Source organism: Carcharodon carcharias, chromosome 12, assembly GCF_017639515.1.
Source record: "Carcharodon carcharias isolate sCarCar2 chromosome 12, sCarCar2.pri, whole genome shotgun sequence".
NCBI lineage: Eukaryota > Metazoa > Chordata > Chondrichthyes > Lamniformes > Lamnidae > Carcharodon > Carcharodon carcharias.
Window position 1 is genome coordinate 127,536,764 of NC_054478.1, and position 13,421 is coordinate 127,550,184.

Sequence of the window (13,421 nt, forward strand, 5' to 3'; positions counted from 1 at the left end):
AAAATGCTGCAGCTGTATAGAACCTTGGTTAGGCCACACTTGGAATATTGCGTGCAATTCTGGTCACCACATTACCAGAAGGATATGGAGGCGTTGGAGAGGGTGCAGAGGAGGTTTACCAGGATGCTGCCTGGTCTGGTGGTTATTAAATATGAGGAGAGGTTGGAGAAACTCGGATTGTTCTCACTAGAGCGGCGGAAATTGAGGGGCGACTTGATAGAAGTTTACAAAATTATGAGTGGCATCGACAGAGTAGATAGTCAGAAGCTTTTTCCCAGGGTGGAAGAGTCAATTACTAGGGGACATAGATTTAAGGTGAGAGGAGAAAACTATAGAGGAGATGTGCGGGGCAAGTTTTTTACGCAGAGGGTAGTGAGTGTCTGGAATTCACTGCCAGAGGAGGTGGTGGAAGCAGGTACGATAGTGGTGTTTAAGAGGAAGCTTGACAGATACATGAATAGGATGGGAATAGAGGGATACGGACCCCGGAAGTGCAAAATGTTTTAGTTGACGGGCAATATGATCGGCGCAGGCTTGGAGGGCCAAAGGGCCTGTTCCTGTGCTGTACTTTTCTTTGTTCTTTGTTCTTCTTCTTATTTGATCGCAGCTTTAAAATTATAACTTGAGCTCTTGTCTATTGCTTTTTGTGAGAGAGAATTGTACATTTCCACCATCCTCTGTGTGAAGAAGTGTTTCCAAACACCAAGGCAATAGTACAGGGCAGCAATGCAGGTAAGAATGTGACAGAAAGGGGCAGAGCATATAAACATAAGAGTGCACCAGCAAATAAAGTAGGAGTAGAGAAAAATGGTAAAAAGACAGAATTAAAAGCTCTTTATCTGAATGCATTTGTAACAAAATGAATGAACTGATAGCACAAATAGAAATAAATGAGTAGAAAAGGAAAGAAGTAGCTACAGTGTCCACCATCCACAAGGCACAAGTCAGGAGTGTGATGGAATACTCCCCACTTGCCTGGGTGAGTGCAGCTTCAACAATACTCAAGAAGCTTGACACAGTCCAGGACCAAGCAGCCGGCTTGATTGGCACTACAGCACTACAACCACAAACATTCACTCCTTCCACCAGGGACACACAGTAGCAGCGGTGTGTACCATCTACAAGATGCACTGCAGGAAATCACCAAGGCCCCTTAGACAGCACCTTCCAAACCCACGACCACTGCCATCTAGAAGAACGAAGATAGCAGACACATGGGAACACCACCACCTGGAACTTCCTCTCCAAGCCACACACCATCCTGACTTGGAAATATATTGCCATTCCTTCACTGTCATTGGATCAAAATCCTGGCACTCCCTTCCTAACAGCACTGCGGGTGTACCTACATCACATGGACTGCAGCAGTTCAAAGAGGCAGCTCACCACCATCTTCTCAAGGGCAACTAGGGGTGGGCAATAAATGCCGGCCCAGCCAGCGAAGCCCACATCCTGTGAATGAATTTTTAAAAATTAGACAGGAAAACTAATGGGGAGAAAAGCTTGACAAGTCCCCTGGACCTGATGGACTGCACCCTAGGGTCTTAAAGGAAATGACTGAAAAGATAATGGATGCATTGACTGTAATCTTCCAAAATTCCCTTGAGTTTGGAAAGGTCCCAACGGGTTGGAAAGCTGCAAATGTGACGACTCTTTTCAAGAAAGGAGGAAGACAGAAAGAAGGAAACAATGGGCCAGTTAGTTTAACATCTGTCATAGGGAGAATGCTGGAATTCATTATTAAGGCGGTAGTAGCGGGACATTTAGAAAATTATATTACAGTCAAGAAGAGATAACTTGGTTTTGTGAAAGGGAAATTTATTAGTTTTTTGAAGATGTAATAGACAGGGTGAATAAAGGGGAACCAGTAGTTCAGCCTTGTCCAACCTTTTTATGTGGGGGGAACCACATTTCAAAACTTTTCACACTCAAGGGGCTGATGAGTAAATTTCGGAAAGATAGTTTGGCTCAACATTAAACATGAATTTCAAAAAAAAATTGATGTATGAAAAGAAACAACTTGCTGAGCAAAAAAAGCTATAAGGAATAAATAAAGATGAGTATTAGTGTGTAATACGGTCAGTGTGTGTATGTCTGGCTCAATCCCAGTCTCAGGGTGCTCACTCACTCACTCACCCCCACCCTCACCCACTGAGAGTGCATGAGAGTGCATGATGGTGTGTGGGGGTGAGGGTGAATGAGAATCCTGATACTGGGAGGAAGCCAGATTTATAGACACACTCTGCCCCTGCACACACACACACTCCTCACATTATCTCTCTCTCCACATCACACTCTCTCTCTACTCTCCCCCCCCCACACTTCTTCAACCTCTCTCACTCTCTCCCCTCCAACATCCTTTCTCCTCCTCCTCACACTCTCTTTCCCCCAGCCCGACACACTCTCTCTCCCCCACCCCCCACATTCTCTCTCTCATAGTCTCCAGTCACTCACTTACTCAAACAATCCCGCTGCCTCACACCCCACTCTGGCTTGACTGGGCCCAACTCTCACTGCCTCACTCCCCACTCCGGCCTGCCTGGGACCCTCTCTCATTCCCTCACTCCACACTCTGGCCTGCCTGCGCCCAACTCTCACTGCCCGCTCTGGCCTATCTGGGACTCCTCTCATTGCCTCACTCCATGCTCCGGCCTGCTTGGGCCCAACTCTCATTGCCTCACTCCCCACTTCATCCTGGCTGGGCCCCATTTCCGTTGCCTCACTCCCAGCTCCGGAATACCTGGGCCCTGCTCTCGCTGCCTCACGCCCTGTTCCCGCTGCCTCATGCCCTGCTCTGGCCTGCCTGGGACCCGCTTCCTGGGCCCCACTCCCTGGCACCTCCGCTCCCTGGGCCCCACTCCCCGGTACCTCTGCTCCCTGGGCACCGCTCCCTGGCACCTCCGCTCTCTGGGCCCTGCTCCCTGGTACCCCTGCTCCCTGGGCCCCGAACTCACCACCGTGGGTATTTGCTACTCCTCCAATCACAGATTGTTTCTCTCCCACTTTTGCTGCTGATAGGCTCATTAGTGAGCCTGTCAACAGCAAACATGGGAGAGAAATGGCCTGTTTGGAGGGGCAACTCCCTGCAGCATCTTCCGTTCAAACTTACCTGTTTGAAAGCTGGCTCTGGGGGCCACTTAGAGGGGTTTCGTGGACAAGCCAGCAGTTGATGTTGTATCTTTGGATTTCCAAAAAGCATTCATTAAGGTGCCACATAAAAGGTCACTGCACAAGATAAGAGCTTGTGGTTTCAGGGGTGATATGTTAGCATGGATAGATGATTGGCTAACTAACAGGAAACAGAGAATCATGATAAATGAGTCATTTTTAGGCTGGCAAACTGTAAATAGTGCAGTGCCGCAGGGATCAGTGCTGGGGCCTCACCTATTTGCAATCTATACTAATAGCTTGGATAAAGGGACAAATGCATGTTAGCCAAATTTGCTGATGATACAAAGATAAGTAGAAAAGCAAATTGTGAGGAGGATACACAATTCTGTGCAGGATGTAGATAGATTAAGTGAGTGGGTAAAATAATAAAATCAGCAGATGGAGTATAATGTGAGAAATATGAGGTTGTTCACTTTGGCGGGGAGAATAGAAAAGCGGAATATTATTTAAATGGAGAGTGACTGCAGATTGTGGCAGAATAGAGAAATCTGGGTATCCTTGTACATGAATCACAAAAATTCAGCATGCAGATACAGCAAATAATCAGGAAAGCAAATGAAATGTTGACCTTTATTGCAAGGGGGATGGAGTATAAAAGTAGGGAAAACTTGTTACAACTGTACAGGGCATTGGTGAGACGGCTCCTGGAATACTGTGTACAGTTTTGGCCTCCTTACTTAAGAAGGGATATACTTGCACTGGAAGCAGTTCAGAGAAGATTCACTAGGCTGATTCCTGGAATGAAGGGGTTGTCTTAAGGGGAATGGTTGAGCAGGTTGGGTCTATACTCATTAGGGTTTAGAAGAATGAGAGGTGACCTTATTGAAATAAAATTCTGAAAGGGTTTGACAGGGTAGATACTGATAGGATGCTTCCTATCATGGGAAATCTAAAATTAGGGGCACCGTTTAAAAATAAGGGGTCTCCCATTTAAGATGGAGATGAGGATGGATTTCTTCTCTCAGAGGGCTATTAGTCTTTGGAATTCCCTCCCGCGGAAAGTAATGGATATACTCAAGGCTGAGTTAGACAGATTTTTGACTGACAGAGGAGTCAAGGGTTATGGGGGGACAGGCAGGAATAAGGCCACAATCAGGTCAGCCGTAACTGGCAAAGCAGGCTAGATGGGCTGAGTAGCCTGCCCCTGCTCCTATTTCTTAGAATCTTAAATTTCACCCAAAAATGGCCTGGTTCTGATTCCAAGGTTTGCCCCCCTTGTTTTGGACTCTCTTATCAGTGGAAAACATTTCTCCCCATTTTCACCATCAATTCCTTTCAAAATCTTAAAATCCTGGATCAACTCATCCATTAACCCTCTATATCCCTGAGAATACTAGCCAAAGTTATGTAATCTTTCTTCATAATCTTACTCTCCTGGTTATTCTCTGGTGAATCTGCACGGCACTCTTTCCATGATCAATATATCCTTACTAAAATGTGGCGCACAGCACTGTAAACTATACTCCAGGTGTGGTCTAACCAGGACTTTGGTTAAATGTAGTAAAACTTCCTCTTCGTTATATTCTAACCCATTACTTATAAAAGCTAACATTCCATTAGACTTCTTGATTTTTTTTGCACCTGGCTATAACATTTTAGTGATCCATGTGCATGGATTATAAATCTCTTTGGACTTCCACTGTTCCTAGCTTTTAACCATTTAAAAAAATACTCAGGTCTATTTGTTTTTGGTCCAAAATGGATGGCCTCACTTCCATGAAATCCATCTGCCATAGATTAAATGAATGGCCAAAACTATTATTATCTCTTCGCAATTTTATGCTCCTATCTACACTACTTAATAGGTCACCAATCTTTGTGTCATCAGTAAAATTGGATATATGGCTCTCTTCTTGCAAGGAATATCAGTATTCCTTATAAAAACAGCAGGGTTAGTTATTTTAAATTTACAAAGTCCACTGCTACAGCTGGAGCCTCACATGCAGCCATTACTTGACATGTACTGGGATAATATTTCGGGCAGGCTCCTCTTAGTCATATGTTTAAGTTGTGATGGAACAACACACACAATTTTAGACAATCTTTCTACCCATTTCCACAATTATCTGTTTTCTTTGATGGTGTGATACAGCACAGGAGATCATTCAGCCCATCGTGCCAGTGCTGGCTCTTTGAAAGAACTATCCAATTAGTCCCACTGTCCTGCTCTTCCACCCCAGCTGTACAATTTTCTTTTCCCTACAAATGTTTAATTCCTTTTTGAAAGTTACTATTGAATCTGCTTCTACCACTCTTTCAAGCAGTGCATTCCAGATTACCACTGAGGGACATATTAAACAAAATCTCTTATGTATTTGTCAGGTTGGGGAACAGTGAGATAAATATTTGGGTGGAGTCTATCCTATTGAAGGTGAAGCTTCCAGTCAGGGTGGCACTGCCAGCAGAAACAACTTTTCCTTACTTATTCTAACAAAACTCTTCAAGATTTTGAACACATCAAATCCCTTCTGCTCCAAGGTGAACAATCCCAGATTGCCTAGTTTTATCGCATATCCAAGGTTCTACATCCCCAGTACCATTCTAGTAAACCCCCCTCCAAGATCTTGACACCCTTCCTAAAGTGCATGCCCAGAAGTTGGCACAACACTACCGAGTCCTAATCGGTATTTTATAAAAGTTTGGCATCACTTTCTTACCTTTGTACTCCATTCCTGCTTAAATGTATTTTTACTGCAGCAATATAGAATTGGTAAGGTTTATTCTGCAAGTTTGTAGGACATGATAACTGAATCAATGTAGTGAGTGTCGAGCTAAAGGAAAACCATTATTAATGCTCCATGCAAGTCAACAGGTCTTACCTGTCATGTTTTGCAGACCCAGTTGCCTCAATCCAAAAGCCCCATCTTTCTTGTAGTTAAGCAGGATCGTTAGCGCATATCGTTCTTCATACAACTTTGTCCCACGAATGATTCTTAGATTTTCCAAAGGCAGATATTCAAACTGGTTCAGGGCTGCCAGGATATATCCTGTGACTTCTCGAATGGACTGGAGATTTAAAAAACACACATATACAGCTAAGGTCAGAAAAGCAGCAATCAGCACCCACAATCTTTGCAACCGTACGCTTAGTCGAAGCAGTGATAGGAGATGTGGAGAGCAAGAGCCCTGTTTGAGAGTCAGCCTCTCTCTATGAAATGTAAATGGCAATTCCAACCTCAAACACAAGAATATACACTTGATTTCAGTCAGCATGGCATTAAGGGCGCCAGAATTTGGGAAGATAAACTCAACCTGGATCTTTCCTCCTAAGCTCACTCAATGGTTCAGCTGGTTAGGACAGTGAGTAGATGAGCTATACCTAACCGGATTCAATCCCTTCTCTGGGTGTCAGCTGAATGGCAGTAGTAGATAGGGGGTGGGCGGAGTGATAGAAAAAGGTGCCAGGCAGAGGTGGGCAGTGGAAATCTGCTGGAACTTTATATGTGTGTGTGTTGCTATTGAGCAAGGACAGGATCAGCTCAGCTGTGAGGCATCAAGCAAAGAGCTTGTCCAGATTCACACATGAATGACAGTCAGTTAGGTGAGGTACTGGAGAATGAAAGGTACATGTTGGCCTATACTTCAACATAGAGTCAATGCCTTGGAGAGAGGATATGGGAAGGAAGAGAAGGGAGGAGACAGAAGATAATGGGAGGAAAGTGGAAGGGAAGGGAGAAAAATGTCAGAAAAAGGAGAGAGAAATCTACTTAACAGCACCAGCCATATAAACATTCCCAGTCAGGAGCTAGAAATTCTGCAGTGACTAACTCACCTCCTGACTCCCCAAAGCCTATCTACCATCTACAAGGCACAAGTCAGGAGTGTGAAGTCTCCAGTTGTCTGGATGGGTGCAGCTCCACTAACACTCAAAAAACTTGACACCAACCAGGACAAAGCAACCCACTTGATCAGCACCCCATCCACCACCTTAAACATTCACTCCCTCCACCCATTTGCACAGTGACAGCAGTGTTTCCATCTACAAGATGCACTACAGCAACTCTCCAAGGCTCCTTTGAACAGCAACTTTGAAACCCATGACCTTTACCACCCAGAAGGACAAGGGCAGCAGACATGAGAGAACACCATCACCTGCAAGTTTCCCTCCAAGCTACACACCTTCCCGACTTGGAACTATATCACTGTTCTTTCACTGTTGTTGTGCCAAATCCTGGAAATCGCTCCCAAACAGCACTCTGGGTGCACCTGCACCACATGGATTGCAGCAGAAGTCAATTTATTTTCATAACAGAAATATGGTGTTGACTTAACTGAGGGAGACATAGCTTCCTCCAGTTTTGTGTCCCAAATGCAGGGATAAACGCAGCTGCAAAGCGTATTAATACATTGCAATGCAATGCTGCAGTGCCAGGTTCAGCCACTAGTGGTGCCATTCTACAAGTGGCTGCTTTCCTCTCAGTAACCATAATGAAGCAACATAACCAATTACCAAAAGACTGGCGACCTTAAATTGTCGGCATGATCAAGTGATAGATCCAAGACCTGTACAACAAAATAGACCTTTAACTCCTGCAGTCAGACACATGGCTTTTTCCAATGATATTTGGCACATAGCTAGAAAAATGTGAATTCAGTCCCCAGGAGAGAGTTGATGAAGCCGGTTTTGGAATATTTCAATTAACTAACCAAATTTAATCTCTAGTCTAGCAACCTGCTTCTCATGAGGTGTGTGGTTACAGCTGATTCCTAAACTAGCAGGAAAGGAAAGCATGAGTTTATATTCACCATTAATTTCTCAATGTGCTTTTCTTGTTTAAAATAAAAACAAAAACAATTCTCATGCCAAAGTTATTCTGTAGAAATTTATCCTTGGGCTAGATGACGTGATTGCAATGGTTCTATAGCTTTGAAACATGCCCAGGCCTGTTGGATTGTGATTGCTGTAAATGCAGAATTGGATCAATGCCAATTATAATTCAATTACAAAATATAAAAGCTCAGAAGTGTTTACGAAAAGAAAGAAGTTGCATTTACATCACACCTTTCATACTCTCAGCGCACCCCAAAACACAGTGATGAAAACAAAAAACTGCGGATGCTGGAAATCCAAAACAAAAACAGAATTACCTGGAAAAACTCAGCAAGTCTGGCAGCATCGGCTGAGAAGAAAAGAGTTGACGTTTCAAGTCCTCATGACCATTCAACAGAACTGAGTGAATATTAGGAGCAAAACTTCTTCAAGGTAGGCATTTCTTGAAGAGGAGTGGCAGTCAATTAAACACAGAGATAAAAACAAAATCCAAAACAAAAACAGAATTACCTGGAAAAACTCAGCAGGTCTGGCAGCATCAGCGGAGAAGAAAAGAGTTGACGTTTCGAGTCCCAAAACACAGTCACTGTTGTAATGTCAGAAATGTGGCAGTTAATTTCTGCACAGCAAGCTCCTACAAACAGCAATGTGATCATGATCATCTTCTCAGTACTGCCCTGCAATGTCAGCTGAGAATTTGCACGCATATCTCTGGGGTGGGATGTGAACTCTCAATTTTCTGACCCAGAGGTGAGAATGCTACCAAACGAGGTCATGCGTTAAAGGTAGAAGCATACAGTGCTGGTGGAAAAGACTGTCATCTTTCTCTCGCTACATGTCTGTCATGGTTATGGAAGGAGTGGATTTATTTTGCAAAACCAAATCTTTTTTATGATCCTTGTAACTCACAATTGAACAAATATCATAAAACTGAGAATAATCAAGCTGATTTACAGAGAATGTTGTTATAGTAAATGCTCCAATTAGACCATCTATCCTTCGCAGGCAGTGTACATTGTCACTTATCAATTGTACCTCTAAGGAGGTCGAATGATACCTTTGCTGGTAAGGACTGAGAGGAGGATAGGAAACAGACTCTTGAGCATTAAAAGGAAGCAAATTAGAGGTTATTTTATATAAATCTATCAGAGATACCAAGGGAAGTGGAAAGGATAAGTGCAGAGCTTTAGCTTGTGAAATAAGACAGTTGCAGGACAATGTGACATAGATGCCAACTGATATAAGGCAAGTTCAGGACTGATGCCAAGAAACTCTTTCTCACAGAGAGTGATTAATACAGGAATGCCTTCAGAGCAAGATTGTGGAGACGGAACATTCTGAGTCAGTTTGATGCAGCTCAGGAGGAACATCTGTGTAATTTAATGTTAATCCTCAGGCTGGGCCAATGAACTGAAATGGTCCTTCCCAGTCCTGTAGATTCCTACAGGAGGCAGTGGTTAGACTACCTGGGATGTACATCCCAATCACCATATTTGTGGCCGCGTTAAAAAATATTCAGAGGGATTTAACATGAGAATGTTAAGCATTCAGAAAATATTCCACCTATCTTTCCTACCCCCAAATCCACTGTCTTCTAGTCTTTGCTGAACTGGTTGTTCATGTTTGATGCCTGGTTGGTATACGGTGTCAGTGTTGGTGACTAACAGCTATGCATTGAAATTCCTTGCGGGGCTCTGTTGATTTTCTGCTGTCACTTTAGCAAAGCCCCCAGTAAAATGGCACAAAGTGGTGCGCGGTTTCTGACCTTTGCAGGAATTTCAAGGCTGTCTAGTAAGGGGTGGGACCTCAGCCTTCCCATTCCAAAGTAAACAATGTTAATAGGGTGGGGATTCCATAAACAGGGGTCTCCCACTCCTGGACCTGGAAGAGGCCCCAGCGTTTCTGCCTGGTGACTGGTATGCCCAATGAGTGGAAATGGGACTGGCCAATAGAAAGCCCTACACTTGAGTGTCATAAGTGGGCTCCAAGCCCAGGAAGAGGCCCAGGGCCCTCGAAATTTACATTTTTCTAAATTTCTTGGTCCTGCTGAGGTCACGACCTGAAGAATTTTGGGATCAGTGTGAGTGGGGTTTGTGATGTTATCTGCCTGAAGAGGATTTTCTTCATTTATATTCTCGGTGAATGCCTGAGATGTACATCATGCTGTCCATCTCAGCAGAATAACCAGATATTCTCAGTGAAATGTGACAAGGCAACCTTGAGTCGATCCAAAATGTGTGTTTTCTGAAGATATCAACAGGATGAGGAGAGATGATGATGCAGATGTAATATCACTGGACTTGCAATCCAGAGGGTCAGGCTAATGCTCTGGGGACATGGGTTCAAATCCCACCATGATAGCTGGTGGAATTTAAACTCAATTATTAATAAAATAAAGCTGGAATTGAAAGCTAGCCTCATTAATGGTGACCATGAAACTAACATCGTTTGACTTAAAGCCATCTGATTCACTCGTCCATCAGGGAAGGAGACCTGCTGTCCTTACCTGGTCTGGCCTCATGTGACTCCAGACCCACAGCAATGACTCTGAACTGCCCTCTGAAATGGTCTAGCAAGCCACGCAGCTCAAGGGCAATTAGGAATGGACAACAAATGCTGGCCTTGCCAACAATGCCCACCTCCCATCAAAGAATAAAATGGATATTCACAAAGCTATTGAATTAAAACAACACAATAAAAACTCCACTGAGTTCAAACCCACAGAAATAATGTGCCCAAAATCCTCCCGATTGCACCAAAGAGTGGATAACACCGTGGGAAACTCACAAATCTGCATCAACAAGCAGAGTGTTCCTGGAACAATACCTCACTGTCATCCCCAATTCCTTCCAATTATTCAATGAAGAGTGCAGGAGGGCATGTCAGGAACAGCACCAGGCAAACCTAAAAATGAGATGTCAACTGGTGAAGCTCCAACACAAGGCTACTTGTATGCCAAACAGCATAAGCAGCAAGCAATAGATGGAGCTAAGCAATCCCACAACCAACTGCAGCCCTGCCACACCCAGTCGTGAATGGTGGTGGACAATTAAACAACTCACTGGAGGAGGAGGCTCACAAATACCCCCATCCTCAATGATGGGGGAGCCTAAGACATTTGGAACGATCTTCAACCAGAAGTGCCGAGTGGATGATCCATCTTGGCTTCCTCAGGAAGCTCCCAGCATCACAGATGCCAGTATTCAGCCAATTCAATTCACTCCACATGATATCAAGAAACAGCTGAAGGCACTGGATACTGCAATGGCTATGGACACTGACAATATTCCAGCAATAGTACTGAAGATTTGTGCTCCAGAACTTGCCACGCGCCTAGCTAAGCCATTCCAGTACAGTTACAACACTGGCATCTAGCCAGCAATGTGAAAAATTGCCCAGATATGTCCTGTACTCAAAAAGCAGGATAAATCCAACCCAGCCAATTACCACCCCATCAGTCTACTCTTGGTCATCAGTAAAGTGATGGAAGAGGTCATCAACAGTGCTATCAAGCAGCACTTGCTTAACAATAACCTGCTCATTGATGCTTAGCTTGGGTTCAGCCAGGGTCACTCAGTTCCTGACCTCATTACAGCCTTGGTTCAAATACGGACACAAGAGCTGTGAACTCCAGAGATGAGGTAAGAGTGACTGCCCTTGGCAGAGTGTGGCATCAAGGAGCCCTAGCAAAACTGGAGTCAATGGGAATCTAGAGGAAAACTGTCCACTGGTTGGAGTCATATCTAGCACAAAGGATGATAGTTGTGGTTGGTGGAGGTCAGTCATCTTGGTTCCAGGACATCACTGCACGAGTTCCTCTGGGTAATATCCTAGGCCCAACCATCTTCAGCTGCTTCATCAATGACCTTCCTTCCATCATAAGGTCAGAAGTGGGGATGTTCGTTGATGATTGCATAATATTCAGCACCATTCGCAACTCCTCAGATACTGAAGCAGTCCATGTCCAAATGCAGCAAGACCTGGACAATATCCAGGCTTGGGCTGACAAGTGGCAAGTAACATTTGCACCACACAAGTGCCAGGTAATGACGCTGAATGGCATTACCATTACTGAATCCCCCACTATCAACATCCAGGGGGTTACCATTGACCAGAAACTGAACTGGACTAGCCATATAAACACTGTGGTTACAAGAGCAGGTCAGAGGCTAGGAATCCTGTGATGAGTAACTTGCCTCCTGCCTCCCCAAAGCCTATCCACCATCTACAAGTCAGGAGTGCGATGGAATATTCTCCACTTGCCTGGATGAGTGCAGCTACAACAATACTCAAGAAGCTTCACACCATCCAGGACAAAGCAGCCCGCTTGATTGGCACCTCATCCACAAACATTCACTCCCTCCACCACTGACACACAATAGTAGCAGTGTGTACCATCTACAAGATACACTGCAGGAACTCACCAAGGTTCCTTAGACAGCACCTTCCAAACCCACTGCCATCTAGAAGGACAAGGGCATCAGATACATGAGAACACCACCATCTGGAAGTTCCCGTCCAAGCCACTCACCATCCTGACTTGGAAATAAATCTTCACTGTTGTTGAGTCAAAATCCTGGAACACCCTCCCTAACAGCACTGTGGGTGTACCTATACCACATGGACTGCAGCGGTTCAAGAAGGCAGTTCACCACCACCTTCTCAAGGGCAATTAGGGATGGGCAATAAATATTGCCCTAGCCAGTTGCACCCACGTCCCATGAATGGATTTAAAAAAATGAGCATTCCTGTGACTGTTGTCTTGCTAAAATCTCCAAGATAATCTTCCAAACCCAGCACAATGTTGCAAACTACCATTTCAGGTCGAGTCTCCTTCACCCGCAAATCTAAAAACCGAACACATCCAAAAACTACACGTTTTTTAAACCTCATTGACTTTTAGCGTGGGAAGTCTAGTTGTTTGTCTGCACTGTTTACCTTGCGATTTGTGTAGTGAACATGTCAAAAAAAAATTATTACAGGTACCCTGTATTTATTGTTCAGTGATACATCTTACTTTTCTAGCCATTTTATTTACTTTAGACTCGAGCTAGCCTCAGCTTAGGCTATTGTAATGTAAGTTTATATGCGGTATCCGAAAACCGGAATTACCTGAAATCCGAAATGCAATCAGCTTCGAGGGTTTTGGATAAAGGACACTTGACCTATACTTGTCCCTTTGGAAATAACAGGTTGCATCTTTTGAAGACCACATTTCCTGCATGGCCTTTGAAGTGCACTGCTGCGGGTGAACAATGCCATTGGCAGGTGTGAGAAAATGCTCACTTGAATCGGATTTTTACTTCAACATAAAACTTGTGGCAATACAGTGTCAGAGTATGAACTGTCCCAGCTCAGTGTCCCTCAAAACACTGCTCAGTGTCCCTGCTCCTGTCTGCCAGTGACCAAGAGGGAGAGGGGTGGTATCTAGTCTTCCACAACAAAAGGCCAAATAGTAATCTCCTTACTTTACACACCT

The 13,421-nt window shown here is 44.3% G+C and overlaps 1 protein-coding gene across 1 annotated transcript in view; it reads right to left on the reverse strand.

Moving 5' to 3' along the window:
* Positions 1-13,421, reverse strand: part of LOC121285134 (receptor tyrosine-protein kinase erbB-4-like) — a 1,067,779-nt gene that overhangs the window by 618,578 nt on the left and 435,780 nt on the right. The window contains exon 3 of the mRNA XM_041201314.1: positions 5,991-6,177. Coding sequence (XP_041057248.1) covers positions 5,991-6,177 — 187 coding nt within the window. The remainder of the gene's footprint in view (positions 1-5,990; positions 6,178-13,421) is intronic.